The 22,817-nt window shown below is 49.6% G+C and overlaps 1 protein-coding gene across 1 annotated transcript in view; it reads right to left on the bottom strand.

Moving 5' to 3' along the window:
- Nucleotides 1-22,817, bottom strand: part of SNED1 (sushi, nidogen and EGF like domains 1) — a 102,092-nt gene that overhangs the window by 16,758 nt on the left and 62,517 nt on the right. Inside the window, exons 7-21 of the mRNA XM_036755829.1 lie at nucleotides 21,196-21,309; nucleotides 20,848-20,961; nucleotides 20,512-20,628; nucleotides 16,397-16,522; nucleotides 14,780-14,884; nucleotides 13,439-13,552; nucleotides 12,852-12,968; nucleotides 11,817-11,933; nucleotides 11,569-11,685; nucleotides 8,688-8,801; nucleotides 7,530-7,703; nucleotides 5,726-5,839; nucleotides 3,610-3,723; nucleotides 3,182-3,295; nucleotides 499-612 (exon numbers count right to left, since the gene is read on the bottom strand). Of these exons, the coding sequence (XP_036611724.1) occupies nucleotides 499-612; nucleotides 3,182-3,295; nucleotides 3,610-3,723; nucleotides 5,726-5,839; nucleotides 7,530-7,703; nucleotides 8,688-8,801; nucleotides 11,569-11,685; nucleotides 11,817-11,933; nucleotides 12,852-12,968; nucleotides 13,439-13,552; nucleotides 14,780-14,884; nucleotides 16,397-16,522; nucleotides 20,512-20,628; nucleotides 20,848-20,961; nucleotides 21,196-21,309 (1,785 nt within the window). The remainder of the gene's footprint in view (nucleotides 1-498; nucleotides 613-3,181; nucleotides 3,296-3,609; nucleotides 3,724-5,725; nucleotides 5,840-7,529; nucleotides 7,704-8,687; nucleotides 8,802-11,568; nucleotides 11,686-11,816; nucleotides 11,934-12,851; nucleotides 12,969-13,438; nucleotides 13,553-14,779; nucleotides 14,885-16,396; nucleotides 16,523-20,511; nucleotides 20,629-20,847; nucleotides 20,962-21,195; nucleotides 21,310-22,817) is intronic.

Raw genomic sequence — 22,817 nt, 5'->3', positions numbered from 1 at the left:
CCAGTTCCTCCCACAAACACAAGGCTGCATTTACTTGTGTCTCCTCATAGGGTGTCAGCTACTTGAGGGCATGGCCTATTACATTTTGCCTTTGGAAGCCAAGCATCTACAGCTGTGTCAGGCGTACAGTAGGCATTTAGTAAATGAATGGCTATTATTGAGGAATTGGACTTGGGGACAAGGGGGATGAGGGAAATCCCTTGCTCTAATGTTTGATTTCCTGAGCCAAGGGAGCTCTCACAGACTACAGGTTCTAGTAGGATTCTTCTAAGAAGAGAGACTCCCTGTCGGGTTTGGAGGTCTTGTCTCCCAGCAGGGCCCCAGTGGCCCCTGCCTGCCTCACAGGCACCCCCACCACCACCCCAGCCTCCCTCAGATGAAGGCTACTCTGGGTACCAGAATCTAGCCTCCAGCTGGCCCAGCACCCTCTGGGTGGGGCTTGGTCCCTCACCTTAGGTTGGCGCGCATGCTGGGGCCTAGGCATGTCCCTCCCTTTACCTTTGGAACAGTCTTGGCCGGTGTAGCCCACTTTACAGGTGCAGCTGTGGGACCCGTTGCTGGAGAGACAGTAACCTCGGCCTCCACAGGGGTTGGAGAAACACGGATCACTCGCTGAATGAGAAAGGAAGATGAGACTGAGGGTGAGTCTTGACTTTGTTGTGGTGCTGCAGGTTCCTGAAGACCAAAGTCCCCTTTCCATGCCGTCCTTCCGCTATGCAGCCGGGTCAGCAGTGAGAGCACCTCATCACACAGCATCTGATAGGTAATGTCTTGTCTGACCTCAGCGACTCCAGAGAGAGGAGAAATGTGGCAGGTAGGATTGGTTTGCCATTTTTTGGCAGGGGATACATAAGGAAATTGGTTAAGGGATCAGACTAGGGTCACCCAGTCAGTCAGTGGTAACCAGGACAAGAACCCAGGCCTTCTGACTCCCAGCTTAGCGCTTCCTACAACTCTGTGCTTCCTCTCATAGCCAACTGCAAGTCAGAGGGTCTGGGGATTCTGAACTGGGAGTTCATTTTACAGATGTAGAAACTAAGGAGGAGGGAAGAAGGTCAGAGTTGCACAGGGAGGAAACGGCAGAGCCAGGATTTGATCGCTAGTCTTTGTGCTTCAAGTCTAGGCCTTCTTTTGGGCACGGGCTGCAGCTGACAGTGGGTCCTAGCTGTGTCAGGCCTTCTTCCCCTTTTGGGATGTCTTGGACCCCTGGGGCAGGCTGGGAAATCCTGTGGACCCTTTCTCAGAATCATGTTTTTAAAAGGATAAAATAAAATACATAGGGCTACGTCAGAAATCCAATATGTCAGAATATAATTATTAAAACATTAAAAACCCAAGTTCATGAGCTGTAGGTTAAGAACCCCAGATCTGTGTATTGCATAGGCCTGACTGTTACCAAGACACTACAGATATGTAGATGGAGGAGGGTTTCTGGGAGTTGTTGTGCTCAGGACCCTCATGGGGACAATTTCTGGGCCCCACTCAGGAACCCAGAGCCACGCTGCTTTTCTCCTATGGTTGTGTAGGGACAGAAGATAGCCCTGGGGGCTGACCATCTGGGGAGGAGGAATGAGAAGTGATTCAGCTATGGACTTGGATCCAAGAGACCTGAGTGTGAATCCCTCCACAGGCTCGTCCCAGACCTGTAACCACGGGCACAGTACTTCACCCCTCAGAGCCTCAACTTCTCCCTCTGTAAAGTGGGATAATCTGGTGCCTTCTGTCTGTCACTGTGGGTTACTATGAGAGAAACACTTTTTCAAGCAAGTTTTTAGAAGCACTTAAAGCACTATGTGAATGGGCCATTGTCTTCATCAGGCGGAGTGGCGGGTACTCCCAGGACGCAGTTCCACGATTCATTGAAGCTCATGTGACAATATCAACGCAGTTCTTGCATGTCTAACACTGTACTAGGTGTGGTCGGAATTAGAAAAGAAGGCCGCCCCGTGTGGGTGAGCAAAATGGGCTCTTAGCCCTTAGTTCGACCAAGTGCCCTTGAAGAGTTTGGCCTTTGTTTCCTTTGAGTAATTCAGTGCATTTCATTGAGCCTTACTAGGTGCTAAGCCCCAGGCCCAAACCCCTGTTAGGTGTGGAACCTATGTGGGTGTGGATTGGCAACTAAGGTGGGGCCCAAGGTGGGGCTGGCCAAGGGGAGGGGCTAACTCCAGAACCAATCACGGGAGCCTAAGTTCTGGTCCTTCAGATGATGTTGGATGACGGCTGAAAAGCTTTAAAAAGAGAAGACAGCCATTTGCGCAGGGCTCTCCCTCTTGGTGGCGTGGAGACTCTGGACAGCTATAGCTAAGAGCCCTCCAGCTTGTAACCCAGATGCTGAGACTTTGTTAAACTCTGGTAACTATGTATTGGGATTTGAATCAGACAAGGTCTGTCCGTCGATGTTTGTACTTTGTATTTGCTCTGAAGTTCAGGATGCTGGCTTTTTCCGCTGAACTAAGTGAATGATATTTGTATGCTGGATTAAAAGTAAACCTGTCAACCCCTTAACGTTGCTTTCCTTACTAAAGCAGGTCAAAAGAACCTGTGCTTTTGCAGCGTGCTGGTAGCGTGCTTGTTGTTGGGCTTGTGTTGGGCTTTCACTCCCACGACAGCTGCTAGCTGGATTGTTGAAACAGCACCCTGCCCCGACCCGAGCCCCAGAATTTTACAACCCAGCCTGGAAATCAAAGCTCACAAATGGGAATAAACAGGGCAAGACGAGAAGCCTGCTGGCCCCACTGGCTGGGCGAGGAAGGGAGGGGACCAGTTTTAAACATGTCCCAGGAGGCCGGTGCTGTTTGCAGGCTCCCAGAAAGCCAGTCAGGAGGCTGCTGTCAGCAGGAAATTCTGGGCCCCCAAAGCCAAATTAACATGCGCACAAATGAATCCTCACTGATGCTGCCTTTCCCAAGGTCCAGAGCACAATATTTCGTGATCCTTACAGAGACCCTGAGAAGCTGCTTGCGACAACCCATTTTACAGATGAGGCTCAGAGCACGCAATCAACCAGCCCGTTATGGACACAGCAGATGAAGGGAGGCTGAACCTGGAGCTCAGGGTTCTGATCTTGTCTTGGGCTCTTTACAACCAACTGGGCTGTTTCTCCAAAACCAGCAAAGTCTCCTGACTGTTTGGAATTGCTGGGTGTGAGCCAGTAGCGTGGCCACACCTGTGCACATCTTACCTATCTCACAGTGGTAGCCAAAGAAACCTTCGGGGCAGACACACAGATAGGAGCCTCCATCATTCTCACACTCTCCTCCGTGCTGACAGGGCCCTGAGTCACAGGCATCCACTTCTGGAGAATCCCCAAAACACACACAGTGGTGAACACAGTATGTCAGCTTGAGGCAGGCCTCAGGCACAGGGAAGGGAGAAGGAGAGAAGGGAAGAGAAGAAAGGAGGGTGGGGAGAGCTTTGGGGAGTAACAGAGCATGGCCTTTTCCTAGCCTAGGCCTGGCTGGAGAAACTGCACAGCTGTCTTGGGAGTTCTGAAGATTAGTGTTGAAGGCGAAGCTGACTTAACATTGGAGGACTGGGACCCATGCTTGGGAGAGATGATGGGAAGAGTGAGGAGAAACAGTCTAACAAGCTCCTTAGGGAGACCCTTACCTATTTCACAGTGGATTCCAGCAAAGCCATCAGGACACTGGCAAACAAAGGCTGCTGGGAGATCTTTGCAGATTCCTCCATTTTTACAGGGATCTGACTGGCATTCATCAATCTCTGTTCAGAAATCAGAAGTGTTTATGCATATGGTCATTATGGGCTTGCATATACTACCATTCTGAAAGACTGGTGAGCAAGAAAAACCCTTTTCTCTCTTCCTTCCCCAATATTCATTCCTTCACTAAATAATTCAGGAGCTAGTGTGGGCACGGCACTGGTGGTCATGGTGGCAGAGTGGGGGTGGGTAGAATATCAAGTCCCTACCTGGGATGAGGCAGATATGGAGAGGAGTGGGTGGCACTGTTCCATCAGAGAGGTGCCCAGACAGCTCTCAAGGAAGATCTTAGGACAGTAACATTCAGGCTAGCAAGCACCTGACTGTCCGATGAGCTGATAGGCTGTGGCTCAGCCTCCCTCTAGACCTTCCCCACTTCATTTCAAACTAAACACAACCTAAATGGAAGACCCATCGTCTTCCCCTACCTCCCTTCCCAGCCTGGGTGCTTCCCTTGTGGGCGTGGCTATGCTTCCAGTGACTCCTCAGCCTCTTCATCTCCTTTAGGCATGATCTTCAGTCAGTTACCAAGAGCTGTTTATCCTGCCTTCACAACCTGCCTTGTGTCTGATCTGTTTTCTCAATTTTTCCAGCCATCACCCTAGTATAGATCTGGACTAGGGCAGCCCCCTCCCCCACTCTAATCTCTCCCCTGTCCGATCCATCCTTCCTTCAGCTGCAAAAAGTCTGTCAGTATCATTCACCCACTCGGAGAACCTTCAGTGGCTCACTGTTGCCTTCAGGATAAAACATGCGCTTGGCATTGAAATTTCTTCACTGTCTGGCCCCAGCCTTCCTTTCTGGACCCATTCCACATGACTCGTCCCTCTTGGCCGTGTCCTAGCTGACTTGCCCTTCCTTGCCATCCCCATCTCCAGGTTCTAGACCTTTGTGTGGACTGGCCTGCTTCATCAGCTGCTTCCCTCGAAGCTTGGCTCCTGGGCTTCTCTCAAGGAGAAGCCTGTCTTAATTTCTCTCCTTGCTGCCATTTTTCTATTTCTGTTTCCTTGTTAGGACAACCCTGGCAGAATATAACCTTCTAGAGGGCATGGACACCATCTATTTTTGTCTTCTTATCCTCCTTGTTTGGTGTGGTGTTTGCACACAGTAGGTGCCTAACCCGTGCTTGATAGACTTGGCCCTGCCAACTGGTTTCACCACCAAGAAGGTTAGCAGGGGATGAAAAGCAGCTGAAAATCATCGAACTCAGCAGCGGCAGAACCCCGGATAGGCAGGCCTGCCCACATTTTTCAGGATTCCTCTTCTTGGTTGTTTCTTTTTTCCTTTGGACCTCTGATTTCATCAGTGTAGGGAACTCCATGTACAAGTTTAGCTTCCAGATGGTCTGAGCCCTGCCCCAGGCCCTAGTGGGTTAAATGCCCTGCCTGGGGTCACACAGCCAACAGGGGTCAGAGGCATTCTGACTCTGGGCAGCCTTTCTCCATTTGGCAACATTGGCATGCCATGCCATTCAGGGACCACAGTGTATTCACTTGTTCCACAGTTGGTGGGGACCCCCTTAGTTTCCAGGTTTTTTTTGATAGCACAAATAATATTGCTGTGTGTATAGGTCCACATCTATCTGTCTATCTATGTTGCTGTTTGTCCTTCTTTCTTGAAGGAAGATGATGCCATGACTTGCGGGTGAATTGGATTTAAGTGAAGGAGGGCTGTGCACAGCCACCAGCCTCACTGTCTTCTTCGGAGCCATCTGGGTCTAGTGGTGAGATATAGATCAGGATGACTGAGGATGGCCCTGGATCTATCTATGTATATGTATATGAATAGATACAAAATTGTGCATGTCTTTGTATAGATAACATATACCTCTAGGTATGTACCTGTGACTTTTCCTTCTCTGATTGACCTTGTGCACAGGCCCTGATGTTACACCTAACCAAGAGTTACCTTAACCTGCTCAGGGCATAGTCACAGCAGTCCTCCCCTTCCTACTCTGTGTAGCTGGCAGAGTTTGCTTTCGGGGTTCATGGGACTTTCTCTTACCCAGCTCACAGTGGGGTCCTGTGTATCCTGAGCCACAGACGCAGAGGAAGCTGGCGATTCGGTCCTTGCAGGAGCCTCCATTCAGGCAAGGCTGAGATTCACACTCATTGATTTCTGAAAGACATGTTGGGTGTTGGTAGGGAAGAGAGGATGGAAATGGTATCTTTAGTACAGGGCCATTAATTTGGTTTGCGGGCAGTCTGTCATAGTCAAGAGAGTGCTGGCTTTCCAGTCAGAAAGTCCTGCCTCTGCTACACACAGATCAGGGGACCCTGGGGTGAGTCATGACCTCCCTGACATCTTGGACTGATTTGCAGAGAAGGCACTGACCAGCTTTGGAAGAGGGATTTCCTTCATCTGGGAATTCCCTATACCAAAAATCATAAGGTCATTCCCTATCCCCCAACCTTGTTAGGAGGATTTTGGGAAAATCCAGTGAAACCTATGAGAGAGCCCAAACTAGGACTGGGAATCACTGGTGTAATGGAGATGCATCTATTGGTCTGGAAGCCAAAATGAAGGTGACTGCCCCTGAAAATGGCTTCAGTCCTCTCTGAGACTGGGGAGAAGATCTGCAAGGCTCATCCCCTTGTGCACAGCCAGTCTGTTCGCCCTCTCCCCCAAACCTGGAACGGCTTCCCTCCTCAGCTGCCCACCTCACCTGAGAAGCCCTCGCTCACTTCTGGAGACTGCTGCCATGGGTCAGGGTCTAGGCCTTGACTGTGTCAAACTCTCAGGTCACTTTTGGCAGTGCCAGTAGTGATGATATTTGATGATGATGGTGATAATGCTAGCTAGCATTTATAGACCCATGACTTTCACAACCATGTTGTGGGGTGGGTGCTATGATTATCACCATTTTATAGATGAAGAAACCGAGGCAGGGGGGATTTGCCCAGGTGACGAAACACTGACTGAGGCCAGATTTGAACTTGGGTCTTTCTGACTCTAACGGAAGCAGCTTCAACTGCCATTGTTTTGGGTGGAGCTACATTATGTGTAGACGCTGCTTTAGCTGGGGGTGCTCTAGATTTCATAGACTCACAGAATACCAGGGCTGGAAGGAACCCTAGAATATAGACTGTTAGAACAGAGGAGTCTAGACCTAGAATAACCTTCAGAGAACATCAGCTAAAAAGAAGGGGCATTTCTACAGTGCCAATCCCTTGGGATGTGCTTTACCTGCATTCTCTTCTGTGACACCACAACCCTCCTGTGAAGCAGGTAGGAGGGGTATCATTACACCCTCGAGGGGGTTGTGAAGAAGACTCAATGGGATGCTGTATGTGAAAGGGTTTTGGCAGGGTTTGGGGTTGTCTAAACATCATAGCTCGTCGCTGTGATGCTGAGTTTTTAACGAGATGTCCTTATTAAGTACAGCCAGGCAGGTGTGCTGGGGAGAGCTCTGGGTACTTTGCCACCCCTTGGGGAATCCTGTGGGAAAGTCCCTTAGTCTCTCTGGGCCTTATTTTCCTTATCAGCAGATTGAGGAGCTTGGATTACATGATCTCTAAGGTCTGTCCCAGTCCCTGTCACAGACAGGACATAGATTTAGAGCTGGACCTTATAGGGCATCAAGTCCATCGATCTCTGGAGGCCCAGAGAGATGAAGCTTTGTCTTGGGCCACCTGGGCAGTGATTTTGGAGCCTGGTCTTCCCAGCCTTCATCTAATGTGCCCACTATCAGGCTCTGCTCAGAATTAGCCAGAGCGGTGGGGGAGGGTGTAAACTCGGGGCTCTCTGGTCCTTCCCCCACCCCAGCCTTGGGGAGAAGCTCGGTATATCCACAATGGAGCCCAGTCACCATCACAGTGCGGGGGTTCGCTCCAGAGTCCGTGTGTTCTGCACACTCTGGGGTTGTTCCCAGAGACGAGGACGTAGCCCTGCTCACATTCGTATTCGGCCAGGGAGCCCATCTTGGTGGAGTTAAATCTCACTTTGGTGTTCTTCACCGAGCTGGGAGTACCGCAGTCCACCTCTGAGGGACAAAGAACACACGTGGGGAGGAAAGGGAAGAAAAGCCACGGTTACCTCCAAGAGTGCTCAGGGTCTTCTGGACAGAGAAACTTTAGAGCTAGTGTGATCTGGTTTACGGGGACTTGGGATCAACCAGGAGTAAGAATTGCATTCACTCATTGCTAGATTCATTCACTTAATAAATGTGCTGGGTGTTGGGTAGGATAAAAAAAACAAGCAGATGATCTGGGTTCTATCCCAAGAAGGCCTCACACTCTGAAGGCACCTCCTGGGACCTCAGCCCTCATGGCTCCCTGCTTGGCTTTTCCTCTGGGTCAGCTTCCTCACCCCTGCTAACTCCCTATTCTTCTTCTGGTTAAAACCAAACACAAGCTTGGCCTCAGGGCTGACTGAGTTGTCTGGGATGGGGGAGATCAAGGGCAGGGCGGGGTCCTTTGTGGCTCCCCATCATCTCCCCCCACTTCCTTTTCTTAGAACAATTTCCATTTCTATGTTATTTAAAGGTTTACCAAAAGGCCTCTGGCTCACAGCCACCTCCCCCCCTTTCCCCCCCACCCCCGCCCCCCCTGCACCATGGAGTGAGAGCCTCACAGGTGGAGAAACAGCCCCAGAGAGAAGAGATGACTTATCTAAGATCAAGCAAGTGAAGCAAGTGGGAAGTGGTGGGAGCTGGGACTTCTACCGGGGACTCCAAGTCCTCTTTCCATGGTACCTTTCTCCCAGCTATAAAGGGGGTCTTTATGGCAGTATAGTGGGTCAGCTCCCAGACGTGAGGTTAGGCTTTCTGCAGGAGGCCTCTCCCTGTACTCCCAGCTGCCAGTACCTTCCCCTGTAAGATTGCCTTCCATCTGTTTTACATGTACCTTCTAGGTTCTAGCTACTATACATTGTCTCTGCCTCGAGGGCAGGGACTGCTTTTGCTTTCCCCAGCATGCAGCACAATGCTTGGCATACATAAATGCACAATTCATTGTTAGGACCTTACCTGACTGGCAGCGTTTCCCAGTATACCCAGCACGGCAGCGACAGGTGTAGTCTTTGCCAAGATCATTGCACGTGGCACCATTTTCACAGGGGCTCATAAAGCAAGGAGACGGAGCTGGAAAGGGACAGCCAGAAAGAACATGAAACCCACCCAGAGCTCAGTCAGGATCCTTATAGGCCATGCTCTGAAACCCCATGTCAGAGGAAGTAACTTGGTGACATAGCATTTGCTAGTGTGGGTCACTCCATTGCACATACATCTCTGGTGGAAGCAATCACCTTGGCTCATGGTGATGACCTCCATAAGTGGGAGATACAGCTAAACTTTCAAAGTGCAGTGTTCTGCCCTTTGGCTTCTTCTCTAACTCTTCCTATCAGTGGTCTGATGAGCACACAAATGACTCATCCAATTTGTGAGTGGCACAAGGGAGGAAAGGAGAGATTCTAGACGACAGAATTGGGATCCAGAAATGTATCTAGCTGGAATGATGAGCTCAATTTGATGGGGATGTGTGGAACGAGTGAAGACCTCTCATAAAAGAGGACAAATTAAATAAATAGAACTAAGTAGGATAGTGAGTCCCATTTCTCTACTTAGATGTTTTCCCCTCCATAAGCTAAGCTAGTGACCATAAGGCCCCTGAGGTTAAGAACAGGACACAGGATGCTCACATCCTGTGTATTTACCTAATGGCGAGAGGCCTGAAAGAAAGAAGGGTTGAGGTGAATAAGTCAGCAACCATAAAATCCTCTGAAAGTAAGGATAGGACACAGGATGCTCACCCCCTACTGACCCCAGGATAAGGGACCCTCAGCTCAGCAGAAAAATGGATGAAAAGCCAGAAAGCCAGGTGCAATGTAGATGTGCAAGACCAGTCAGGTATGAATGATGGGAGACAAGGTGTAAGGGTGCTGGGGATATCCGTCACAGATGTATGGGTGACGGGAAAGGCTAGTTTGCCACAGATGTGAAGATGAAGTAACCAACAACTGGCTTCTGCCTGTCACAGATAACCAAACCATTTGTTCATTGTTACTGTCATTAAGATAGATTTATCACTTCAGATTGATTGGAGAATGGGATAAGAATAGTGGGAAGGTTATGTCCATCACCTGCTTGTCAAAAATAACCATACTGTTTGTTCCTTGCCATTGTCCCTAGGATAGATTTATCGCGTCCAGATTGTACCCTCAAAGCTTACGTCTGCAAGCTGAGAGGAAGGAGGTTGGGAGGGGGAATTGTGATTAGGGACCTATATAAACACCCCAATTCTCTGTGTCCAGCGCTCTCTGACACTGAGAGAACCCCGGTGCTCCTGGTGTCCGAGTTGCCCTGTCCCGCGGGATCGTAGTAAATTTTCATTTCTACTTTCACCTTGAGATGCCTCTGTTTTTAATTCTTGGATTCATAAAATCCATTACAAACAGGGATAAATAGGGAATCCTGCTCCGGGGTGACTGAGCTGAAGAGGCATCACCCGTTTGATGGGGCAGCCAAAGAGCTGGCTGTGTGACCTGCAGTGAGGCAGGTCCTGGTCAGACCAGACCATGTCTGGAGCAGATGTTCACTTCTGGGTCCCATGGTTTAAGAAAGACATTGACAAATGTCTGGAGGGTGGTGACCAGCATGGCGAAGGGTCTTGGAACCACTCAATCTGAGGGTCATCAGTGGAAAGACCTGGAGACAAGATGTTTAATCTGAAGAAATAAGGCTTGGGGAAGACAGAATAACTCTCCAAGTTCCCTCATGCCTCGAGGATGAAAGACAAACTCCTGGTTGGCTTTAAGGACATTCACACTCTGGATTAAGCTTATCTTTCCAGGCTTATTGCAAATTACTCTTCTTTACACTTCATATTTTTCCTCCAAACTGGCCTGTTTGTTATTTCCTCCGCATGACATTTCATCTCTCATCACCACGCCTTTGCCCACACTATCTCCCGTGTCTGGAATGCTCTCCCCCATCGCCTCCATCTCATAGACGCCCTAGCTTCCTTTAAGGCACAGGAAGACTGTCATGGTGGATCCCCCCAGTTGCTAGAATCCTCCACCCAGAAATTACTCCTTATCAGTGTTGTCTATTTTGCACTTACTGTTGGAATCCACGCTGTTTTCCTCCAGTCGATAGTTGCCCATTGAAGGCAGGGGCTATTTTGTCCTCTGTCCTCATGCCCACAATACCTAGCAAAGTGTCTGGTGCTTACTAAGTACTTGTCAAGTGGACATGGAGGACATGGAGGATGGTCCTGTGGAAGAGGGGCTAGGCCTCCTCAGATCATGGAGCCAGGAGCCTTGGGTACAAGTTGCAGATAGGTCTATTGAGGCTTGGTTTGAGGAAGCATTTCCTAATAGTGATGGTTGCCCCCAAATGGAATAGAGTGTTTTGGTTTTCCACATATGAGTGTGTAGAGTTCCCATCACTGGAGGTGTTTAATCCAAGGATAACTGACCACTTGCCAGGGAGGCTGAAGAAGGAATCCAGGCCTCAGTGACCTCCATGGACCCCTTTATTTTGGGAGACCTTCCCCCTCCCTTCACATCCTTTCCTAAGATGGTCTAGTATCCTTCTGGAAACACATATGGGAGGTAGTGAGTGGTCAAACAGGTGTCACTAGATTTCCTATAGTGGGAGCTGCCTGGACCTTGTCATGGGACCTTCCTCATAAACTCCCATCTACAGGCCCTTGGAACTCAAATCAGCTGGACATTGGTCATGGTATACAAGTGTTCTCTGAATCCGAGATTCTATGAGTCGTTGTTTCTGGGATCTAAAGATGCCTGGTGTCAGATGAGAAATGTTGGAGTTCCCAGTGGGCCTGCTGGAGCACTGTCCCCACCTTGGGAAGAAGTCAGCTTCAAGTTTAGGGTTTTGCATCCCTTACCTACTTCACAGTGCCTCCCTGAGTACCCCGCTGGACAGTCGCACTTGTATTTGCCAATGTAATGGAAGCAGGTCCCTCCATTCTGACAAGGGCCAGAGGCACAAGAGTCTGGCTTTCCTGGAAACAGAGCACAGAACGTGAGTACAAGGAGTCAGCAGCTGCTGGCCTGTGGGCCCTTCAGTGCTCTGCCCCACCCCCCCTTCTCGACTTTGACTTTTATTGGCTGGTCACTACCCTGGGGACCTTACCTATTTCACAGTGCTTCCCTGTGAACCGATAGGGGCAGCTGCATTGGTACTCCCCGTTGGACTCCTTGCATGTCCCACCGTTCCGACAGGGCCCAGAACTGCACAGTCTCGGCCTTACTGAGGAAAGAGAAGAGAGGGGAAGAGCCAGGCCCACCACCTGTGGGATGCTCCCTGTCTCTAGGCTTGGAGTTGTCTTTGATCTCAGAACTCTGACCTCAAAAGGAGGCTCTTTCTTGGGGTGGATATTTCCCACCAGAATCATGGCCCTCTTGGAAGTAGCTGGGGCAGGGCAGTTGTAGACTTGTTGCAAGGTGTTATCAGAGCAGAAATAGCTGGCCCCCAGCCCCGGCCAAGGGAGCAAGGGTCTGGACTTTGTTTCTAGAGGTGTTAAGAATGAAGATCATTTAAGGATGCTCCCGCAGAATTTGTCTTAAAAATTTATTTGATTCATTCTTTATGCTGGGGCATAGTTTGTGGAGCTTGCCCCAGGCATGAAAAGTACTTGTTATAGCTCTGGGGAAGGACTCTATTGCTGACTCAGAGTCACTGGCGGCTCATATGGACCTGCTTCCTCCTTTCCATTGTCTTTTTAAATCTTTGGGAGGCTAGTGGGTGAGGTCTCCCTTGAACCTGGGCAAAGCCCTGGGGTGACCATGGCAGTACTGGGTCTCCTTAGCTGGGGTTTCCTCAAGAATTCCTAGGGGCCTGCAGCTGGACTGATTGACTCTTGTGCTGGTGCCTTGGGTGGTCTCTGTCTTAAACAGATGAGGAAGCTGTAGCCAAGGGCTGTGAACACAGGTGGTCAGCATTAGGGGTGAGATTGGAATCCAGATCCTCTAACCTCCAAGCCGGTGCTCTGAGGAAATTGAGGGTCAGAGAGGTTAAGTGACTTCCTCATGGTCACACAGAGGGTCAGCACCCTGCCCTTTATCAGCTTCTCTGCCAAGCTTGTTTTCCTGAAGGGAAATCACCAAAGCCATCTGGGAGTAGAGCAAAGGGTGCAGTCTAAAGGGAGAGTCAGCCTGGGGGCCGTACCTTTCTCACAGTGCTTGCCATGGAAGCCTCGTGGGCACTCACACGTGTAGGAGTCGTCATGGGCATCGCAGGAGCCCCCGTTGAGGCAGGGATCTGAGTCGCAGGGAGAGGGCAGAGCTGGGGAAGTAGAAACACCAGCTGGTCAAACATGCTTCCTTGCACAGCCTTCCTGAGAGGATGGCAAGCAGCCGAGGGGGTGCACCCCTTAGGCTCCCAAGGGAGTGCCTTCTGATCTAGTGTGCCCAGGATTCACAAACCTTTCCTTTTTTCCTGAATAGTTTTGATTCTTGGTTTGTGCCCAAGTCCATTCTCTCTCCTTCCTAGGTCTTCATGCAGAACTGGCAGAGAAGTAAGGGACCTTAGAGAGGACTGAGTCCAATCCTCTCATTTTACAAGTGGGGAAACTGAGGCCTGGGGAACTTAAGTGACTTAGCCAAGGTCACACAGCTAGTTAGCACTGGAGCCAAGCCAGGACCCCTTGTCCAGGCCCCTTTCCTTCCCACTGGTCATATGACCCACCTTTCTTTAAATCACCCTTCTTTTGTGCTTCCTGTGTCTTTCTCCCCCAGCCTCCCATCCCCACTCACAGTGGTTGGTGTTGTAGTCAGTGTGGCATACACAGAGGTAACTCCCGCCATACTCCATGCAGTAACCGCCATCAGGACACTGGGTGTTCACATTGCACGGTGTGGCAGTTACTTCTGCAGGGACAAGGAAGAAGCCCCACCCCCAAGCCATACCCATTTCTTTCTCTGGCCTTGGATTCACAGAACCAGGTTCAAGTGGGCAGGCATGCCCCGTGCCTATTCTCTATAGCACAGTGCCCAACGATTGAAACTAACTCAGCAGAGGTATGTATGAATCACCGATTCTATGTCACTTGGTTTGCTTTCTGGTCTAGAAACAAATAACGATGGTGTATACAAAATGCAGAGTCTTCCTGTTCTCTTCACTGGTCTCTAAGCAGAGATGCTTAGGCCTGAAGGAAAACCTGTGCATCCTTGCCTGCCCATGTCTTCCTGCATGATGGTGTGGAGGCCAAAATGACTTGAGGTTTTTATTGTTTTTTAGAAACCAGTTAAACTCAATAATAATTTATTAAATGCCTACTATGTGCAAGACAGCCTAGATCAGCCTCTCTTGTGATAGATTGTCTCTGCTTTAGACATATTCCTTCCTTGGTACTCCTGTCCTGGTCACTTTAGAACCTTCCATATGTCTTGATTGTACCTTGGGAGTTCCACTGACCCATTCCTTGCTTGTAGCAACCAAGATGGTGGTCCAGTCAGATTCCTCTCTGTGAGGATGTGCCCCTCCCTGTAAAACCATGGCCCTCACCTTTACCATTGAGTTGTCCTGGGGCAGAGAAGTGAGAAAACACCCAGGCACCCTCCCCTGTTGGCTATGAGGAGTTTGGCTACTGTGGATCTCTCTCTCTCTCTCTCTCTCTCTCTCTCTCTCTCTCTCTTTGTCTCTCTCTCTCTGTCTCCCTCTCTCCCTCTCTATCTCTCCCTCCCTCCCTCTGTCTCTCCTCTCTGTCTCTGTCTCTCTGCCTCTCCCTCTCTCCTCCCCCTTCTCCCCCTGCCACCCCCTTTTTAGGCAACAGTGAGGAAACTGAGGCTCAGGGGCCTTAAGTGACTGGCTCATCAACAGCTCGCGGCCGTTTAGGGACCAGGGAATCCTGTCCTGCTAAAGAAGTGCTTCTCACTCAACCTGCCCCAAGTGATGGTGCTAAATCAAGCCGGAGGTGCGCCTCGAGGGGGCAGCATCAGCCCAGGGAGAATGGGAAAGGTGCCGAGGAGGTGCTGCAGCGTGGGCAGGGCCAGCTGGGAGCCAGCAGCACTGGCAGATGTCTTTGGACAGGGGCATGGAGTTTTGTTGCTGAGGAAAGTAAAAGGAGAGAGACCTTTTTCTCCTGTGGTCCCTACCGAATTCACAAAGGAGACCAAAATATCCTGGGGGGCAGTGGCACATGGTGAAGTTTCCATCCAGGCATCTCCCCCCGTTGCGGCACTCACAGTCTTCGGGGAGCTCTGTAAACAACCATGAAACAGACACCTTGATAAGGGAAGAGGACCCAGAGCACAGAAATATCTGTAGCAGCATTTTTTGTGGTGGCAAAGACCTGGAAACAAAGCAGCTGCCATTGATTGGGGGAAGGGCTCGATTGATTGCAGCAGAGGAATATAAGGAAATATTGGTGGGAGTAGAAAGCAATGGATGGGATGAACGCCGAGAAACATGGGGAGATGTGCTGAGCTGATGCAGAACCAAGAAAGCCACGTAAATAGCGACGACTACAACGGACGTGAAAATAACAAAACCCACAAGAAAATCCAAAGGAGCCGTGCACAATTGCAAAAAACCAAACATAACCCCAAAGAAGGGAAAGGAGAAAACAGCTGCGCCCACTGCTCAGCAGGCAGGAGATCCATGGGCAGGCAGCACTGCTTACGGTTTCAGAATTTTTGATATATTGATCAATTTTGCTGAATTATCCTCTATTTCTTTAAAAATATTTTTTGTTATTTGGGGTAGCTTTCTGTGAGGGGGTCAGAGGCAGATCCTGGGAGATGTGGAAAATGAATATCAACCAAAATTTCAGAAAAAGAAGAAAGGAGCCAGAGCGTTAGGGTCCTGTCCTCCTGGCTGCCAGAATCCCGGAACTTCTGATGCAGGTATGTCCAGGAGAACACAAAGTACTCAGAAAGTGCTGTCAGGCTGCAGCTGCTGGAAAGCCAGTCTCCTGACATGATTGTTGCCAAGCCAGTCTGAGACCTCAGGCAGCTTCCAGCCCAGATTAAGTCATAAAACTTTTCCAAGGAACATGTACAACACAGGGACATGTAGGCTTACATAATGAACTGCCAACGTAATCAGAGCGATGGCGCAGGGAGGTCCCCTTGGTTCCTCCTGCTTGCCCTTGTTCCATGGTCAAACACAGCCCACAAGCCTGGGGCTCTCTCTGGTTCTAAACACTATCTACAGGCAGCACCAGAGGGTGAGAAAAGCCAATGTACTTTTTTTTTCAGTTCGGGACAATAGCTGCTCTGTCCCTCCCCTGGGTGACTGGTTTTGGGAATGCCAAGGTCCTTTCTGAAGGATTTAGCTGCCTTCCTCTCATTTTTGTGTGTGGACAAGAGAGGAGAGAAGGGGGAAGAGATGAAGGACCAGCCTTTGTCATGACTTGATTGATTCTTTCCTTCTGTCCTACTGTTTTCTCTGTTCCAACACGCACTCCCATAAACATTCATTCACACTCATGAATGCTGGTGTACGCACACACTACCCTGTATAAACACATGCCCACATCCATTGACCCTTCCCCGTTGAAGAATCGATGAGGTGACTGTTGAGCAAACTGACCAGTGTCCTGGCAGTGGGAGCAAGTGGAGACTGGAATCCTTCACTCAGAATCACCCGGGCTATTTCTCAGTGTCTAACCAGACTTCTCTGTTGCTGACAGTCACTCTGGCTGCCTCGATGCTCCCCACAGAGGGTGTCAGGGCCCAGGAGGCTCTGGTTAGAACGAATGCCATGCTTACTTTCTGCACAGTTGGAGCCTGTATACCCATGTGGACACTCGCAGAGGTAGCCCTGGTCTGTCTCCAGGCAGGTGCCCTCATTCTGGCAGGGATTGGAGAGACAGGCACTTGGGATTCTGGGGCCTCCTGCAAGAAGGCATCACAGTGAGTCACAGGGAGATGGAGAGAGGGCTCATGAAGGGAGAGGCTGGGGTTATCTCATTAGATGAATATTGTCTCACCGACTACACTTGTCCTTGAAAGGTCAGGACCACATTTTATGCTTCTCCTTGTACCCCAAAGTACTCGGCATAGTAGACCTTGAAGATATCTTGTCTGATTTTTTTTAAATCATGCCTTGTTTTGTTTAACACCAGTTAAAAATCTAGCTTCGATAAGGCTTGAAATGGAAGATTTTGGCTTTGAATGGAGTTTAATTCAGCAAACCCTTGTTAAACACCTACTATATTCAAGGCACTGGGTTAGGCTCTAGGGACACAGAGAAAAAAGTTGAGCCTCGTCCTCAGAGAATTTACTCTCTACTGAAGGGGACCCATGGAAACAGGGAAGGAAATACACAGAGTGCACAAAAGTACATAAGGTCATTTTGAGCGCTGACTGCCCTTCTGCAGAATATGGGCTGTGCTTCGAAAGGGCTGGAGATTCCGGGAGGCAGAGGCAGTGACGAGGGGCGCAGAGGCGGGAGAACGAGTGGGACCGTTTGACGGGAGCGGAGAGTAAACACAACGGCTGACGTTATTTACTGTTTGAAATTTGGCAGACTACTTTTACTAGGTTATCTCACTTGGTCCTCATGACAACCTCTGAGGTAGACACTAGTACTATCCTATTTTACAGATGAGGAAACCGAGGCAGACAGTTCGTTGATTTGTCCAGGATCACACAGCTAGTCAGTATCTGAGGCAGAATTTGAACTTGGGCCTTCCTGACCATAAGCTTCACACTCTGTCCACCTAGCTCCCTAAATAAGCCTGGGAGAGAGAAACCTTAGATATCCCTCGTCCAATTCCCTCATGTGATGGATGAAGAGGCAGAGGGCCAGAGGAAGGGACTGATGTCACACAGAGGAGAAAAAGAAGATAAAGGATTTGAATCCAGTACGCTTGATGTCAAGGCCGGTGTTCCTTTGAGAAGGAAGGAGTCTGCTACCTGAGCATACTTCAGTAAGTCACTTCTCTTCCACAGGCCCCATCTGTCCAATGAAGGGATAGGACTAGATAGCCTTTAAGATCTCTTACAGGTCTGGATCTCAGATGCTCTCAGCTGTTCTAGTCTGGCCACCCCGGCTCATTTGTTCTCATTATCCTAGACAGACGCCATTAGTCACTCACCAACAGCTATTCTAAGTGACCTAGAGCATCTGGGGAGATCTAATTCGCTTCGGTTGGATCGGCTGTGCACCATGAACCTCTTCGGGAGGGAAATGTTACCTAGATGAGGACTTCTTCACTCAGGTCTGTGAAGTTGAATGGGGGGAAAATTTCTTTGTTTTCAACAACTTCTAACTGAAATTTAACATCCCCCAAAGGAATGAATCTGAGACAGTGGTCCCTAGGCTTCCCCAGACTGCCAGTGGGGCTCATGACACAAAATGGTTAAGACATCGATTCCAAAATATTTATGAATGAATGAATGATGGAGTAACATGCCTGTCTTGGATCTATTTCTGCATTGTCGCCGCTGGGTGAATGTCACAAAACTCCTTCCATCCTTGGTGCCTCATCTTCCCCATCTGACAAAAGTGAGTCATCCAGCCTGTTCATGCTGGGACGTGTTAAGACAGTGGAGAGCACACAATCTTTGAGTCCCCAGAGGCCTGGGTTCAAGATTCTTCCTCTTTCTACCTCCGTGACCACAGCCGCTTTCTGCATCTGCATCTCATCTGGTGCTTGCTAACCCACCTCCCAGGGCATGAGGAAAGAGCTTTGCAACCTGCAGGGGGCTCCATAAGCCCGACCTCCAAACAGCTCTCCTTGCTGTGCCTTGGGATGCCTTGTTGTGATCTGGGGGTGAGCCCAGCGTCTTGATGTCTGAGGACTGACCGAGCGCAGGCATGGAGAGGCTCACCGGCAGGCTGGCCAGAGCAGCTCGGGAAGATCCTCCAGGCCCTTGAAGAGCTGGGCTCTGTAGGGGAGAGAGAGGTGCCCTCCCAGAGTCACCATCCCTTGGAATATTGCCATGTGGGCTGTTACTGTGAGACTGTATAGGAGACTGGGGCTGGGGGCTGGGGGCAAGCCCCACACTCCTAAGGAGAAGACAGCTCCCTGTGGAGCAACGGCTCAGGGTCAGTGATGGTTCTCAGTGTGTCGTTCCCATGGAGATGCTGTGTGTGCAGTGACCAAGGATGCATTATCAGCCATAGGAAGCAGGGAAGGGAGTCCCTTGACTTGAAATGGTCTCTTCACTTAAACTCCCTTTGATCACACCACTATCTAGCCGAACTCAGCCATGCCTCGCTATGTCCCAGACACCCCTGGCTCTCCCCTGATCTTCTCTCTTCACTGGGACAAAAGTGCTGCTGATCCTGCTTCTCAGGGCTCCCACCAGACAACTCCCCTTCCGAGACTCTAGTCCCTTAGCAGAGATCTTGCTGAAGTCCAGAACCACTTCACGAGGCAGAGCCACTTTGTAAGGCGATAGTTACAGATTCTCAGTCATAAGAAATGTCATAAAGGACTCCAGGTTGTGGAATATAGAGATGCTTTGGAAGCCAGGTGTAGACGTCTACATTTACTTGGGCATATCAGGGGATTTGTGATGCCATCATTGTGGTTACTCCCCTAAACAGAGCCAATGTGGCTCATCTGTGCCTTCTCATTCTGTATAATTCTTGGCTATACCTCCCAATAAATCCTCTGCACAGGGTCTGCTCACATAGCAGAGACATGTCCAGACACCCTGATGTACCAATGGAGTCTTCAGACACTGCTTGTCATCCCTTCCTCTTGCTGCGTGACTGACCTGTCTCCTTTTCCTGTTCTTCATCTCCTTGGTGGTATCTTTGGCTCTTTGTCACACTCACCACGAAACCCTCTACTGCCCTTTGGATGACAGTATTGAATGACCAGCAACTCGGTAGGGTCACTGAAAGAATGTTGGTGCTAAAAAGATGAACAGGCCTTTGTTTTGGGGAGAACTTTGGGGCCATTAAAAACTCCCAGTCATTTCCCAAAGGTGAGTCAGCTTCCCCTCTTCCTCTTGCTGTTTAATTTTGGGCTCCGTTCATTGCCCGTCCACAGTGTTTGTCCAAGATACATGAACTCATAGACCATGTCTGTGGGCCCTCTAGCCAGCTGACAAGCGTGGTTTGGACAGCGGCCATTCTTTATCCCCTTGGTTTTTTCCTGTAAGGTTGATTAGACTAAAATATCTTAAGTGATTCTAGCTCTCATTTAGGTGACCCTGCATTGTTGTGGGGCCTAATACAGTCAGGATGATGTCATATGTAACCTGTAGACTATCCATCCATAGGTAATCCCTGTTTGATTTTGGCTCTGAGCTGGACATCTGCCATGACAGGGTGGTCATTCAACTCCCTGTTCCTGCTTTCCTAAATATGCCCCATCTTTCAAGTCATCTAGAAAATAGCTTGTTGGAAGAGGGTCTTTAAAGTGACGTTTGTTCTACCAAGTTGAATGCTGTCCTTTTTCTTAAACAGTCGATGTAGAGGACTCTCTCGTTCTCTAAGCCTTTCATTCAGCTGGAATATTGTTTGTCAAATGCCTCAAGTAAGGCTTACTTTTTTGTGTGTAGGTTATTTTCATAAAGATCTCATCGAGTTGGGAAAGTACACATGGAGTAGGTAGTTACTGATTTCTCCTCATTGCCTTGTTGCAGTGGTCAGTGACCATGTGGGGATTCTCCTTCCTCTTTCTACCCCTACCTGAAGCTGACTTCTTGGGCCTCACAGCTGCATGGCCAAGGCTTGCTGTATACACACCTCTGCCCTCCACTCTCTTTGGAAAGTGCATGGGCAGTCAGAAGTCCCACGGGTAGATGGACGCTCCTGTTTCCCAATGAGCCATTATACTCTGCCTTCTAACCCCCACGCACCACCAGGTGGTGGTCCATCTAGGTGTCGTGGTTCAGGGAGATGGGCCACCCCAGCTGCTTACCATACTGACAGTTGTTCCCATAGTAGCCAGGAGAACACGTGCAAATGTAGCGGCCTGGGCGGATGTAGTTGCAAGTCTGCCTGTCCCTGCAGCTCCGGTCTTCACAGGATGACTGATCTAGATAGGGTGGAAAAGAAAGAGCCTCAGCAGAGCCTGGCAGCATCAGCAGAGAGTAAGGGCACCAGAAGCAAGCCTGGGCTTGGGTAGAAGAGAGTGAGAAGTCAGCAGAGCCAGGGGAAGAGTGAAACAAGATGAATGGAGGGGGAAGAGATCTGAGAAGAGCCTTGGCTGCTCACAGAGGGAATACTCAGTCATAAGTGGAGGGAGACTCCTTACCCAACTCACAGCGAGGGCCAGTGAAGGGCTCTGAACACAGGCAGGTATAGTTAGCCACCAGGTCAACACATTTCCCCCCATTCATGCATGGGTCAGAGTCACATTCATTTATATCTGTAGGAGAGCAATCACACATGACATAAGTGGGTTAGTCTTCCGGAGGGAGGCCAGTAGGGTGGGTTGGATCACACTCAGTTTTCAGAAGAGGAAACTATAACCCAGAGAGAGTAAGTGACTTGCCCAGGGCCACACAGCGAGTAAATGTCAGAGACGGGATTTGAATCCAGATCTTCCTGCCTTCAAGATTGGCACTGCCCTAAGTGCCACTCTGCCCATCTGGCTTCTTACCGATTTCACAGTTTTCTCCTGTGTACCCTGGCTGGCACAGGCACTCTGCAGTCCCGTTTCCAGCCTGGCATTCTCCACCATTCTGACAGTCCTTGGTGTCACACGGGGATTCCACTGACAAGAGAGACATGAACACAGTCGTTAAGTGACGTCCCTTTTCAGTAAAAGATTTCTAATGGACAGACATACAGATCTGGAGCTTGGGCGCAAGGTCAGGGGTGGGAGCCATCGATACAAAGGAAGTTATCAAGAGAGAGAGAGAATGCAGAGAGAAAAGGGGGGTGGCGGAGGGTGGGGCTTCAAGCTCTGGAGAGAGAGGGACAGACTTAATTTAAATCCTGCTTCAGACACTGTTGACTTTGTGACCCTGGTCTGCCTCAACTTCCTCACCTGCAAAATGGCCTCCCTACAGGGCTGGTGTGAGGTTTAAATGACATAATTAAAACAAATTTGATAAATTTTGTTTTTCCTCTCAATTACATGTTAAAGCAATTTAAAAAAAAGACATTTATTGTTTTGTGATTTAGAGTTCCAAATTCTCTCCTTCCCTCCCTCCCCTCTGCCAGCCAGACAGTATGCAATCAGATGTAGGTTATACACATGTAGTAAATGAGACAATATTTGTGAAGAGCTTTGCAGACCTTAAAACATGCCAGAAATGCTAGCTCCTGTTATTGTTTCCATTATTAATATTATTATTCTCTGACAGAGCAGGGAAACATCAGAGCTGCCATTTCTATCACATTTTAAAGTTCGCAAAGGGTTTGACGTGCATTATCCAATTTGAGCCTCACAAGAACACTGTGAAGCCAGAAGTGACAAGCATTGTCAAAGCCACTTTACCTGTGAAGAAACAGTCTTGGTGACCTGTTCGGACAGCTAGGAAATGTTGGAGGCAGGATTCAAACCCAGGGCTCTTTTACTACGAGCCTAGCACAAAGGGCAGAACTGGGCCCCGTGAGTGCGAAGTGGAGGCAAACAGAGGCTTGATGTGAGGAAATTAGAGGCATTTCAGAGGACAGTGGGCTGGAGGCTGGGGAGCGCTGCTGGGGGGGGCGGTATAAGGAGGGGCATTTTTTTCTGTGTGGGACTGGTGGCTTCGAGATCTCCTTCCACTCCGAGGTTCTATGATCTGCTCACGGTAAGATGGGACAAATGGATCCATGAGAAAGAACTGGGACTACGGCCAAGCCAGAGTCAAGCAGAGACCCTGCGAGGCTCCCAAGGCTAACTTTGTGAAGAGCCTGGGAAGAGTGCTGGGCTTAGATTTCAGTCTCAGGACCCATGTCATCTTCAGTAGCTGCCTGGCCTCAGTTTCCTCGTCTGACAACAAGAAGGTTGGGCAGGAGGTCCTTGGGGTCGCTTCCCTTTGCAGCTTTGAAAGCGCCAGTGTCATTTGCAAGGGGGCCTGACAACAAGGAGCGTGTGGGCCAGGGTCATCTTTGTTGTTTCTAACAAGCAGCCCTCGAGGCACAGTCTTCCTCGGTGGTTGCCTCCTGCCCTTGTGCATCACCCTACCCCTCACCCTCTCTCCCCAACCTGGATTCTCATTTCCATCTGTCTTGGTTCCTGATCCCGACCTTTGATTTATAGTTCATCAGCACCCCCAGGGAGGCTTTCCC

The sequence above is a fragment of the Trichosurus vulpecula genome, chromosome 4 (assembly GCF_011100635.1).
Source record: "Trichosurus vulpecula isolate mTriVul1 chromosome 4, mTriVul1.pri, whole genome shotgun sequence".
NCBI classification, from domain to species: Eukaryota; Metazoa; Chordata; class Mammalia; order Diprotodontia; family Phalangeridae; genus Trichosurus; species Trichosurus vulpecula.
Note: the sequence above shows the minus strand (reverse complement) of the source record. Positions and strands in the feature narration are given on the sequence as shown.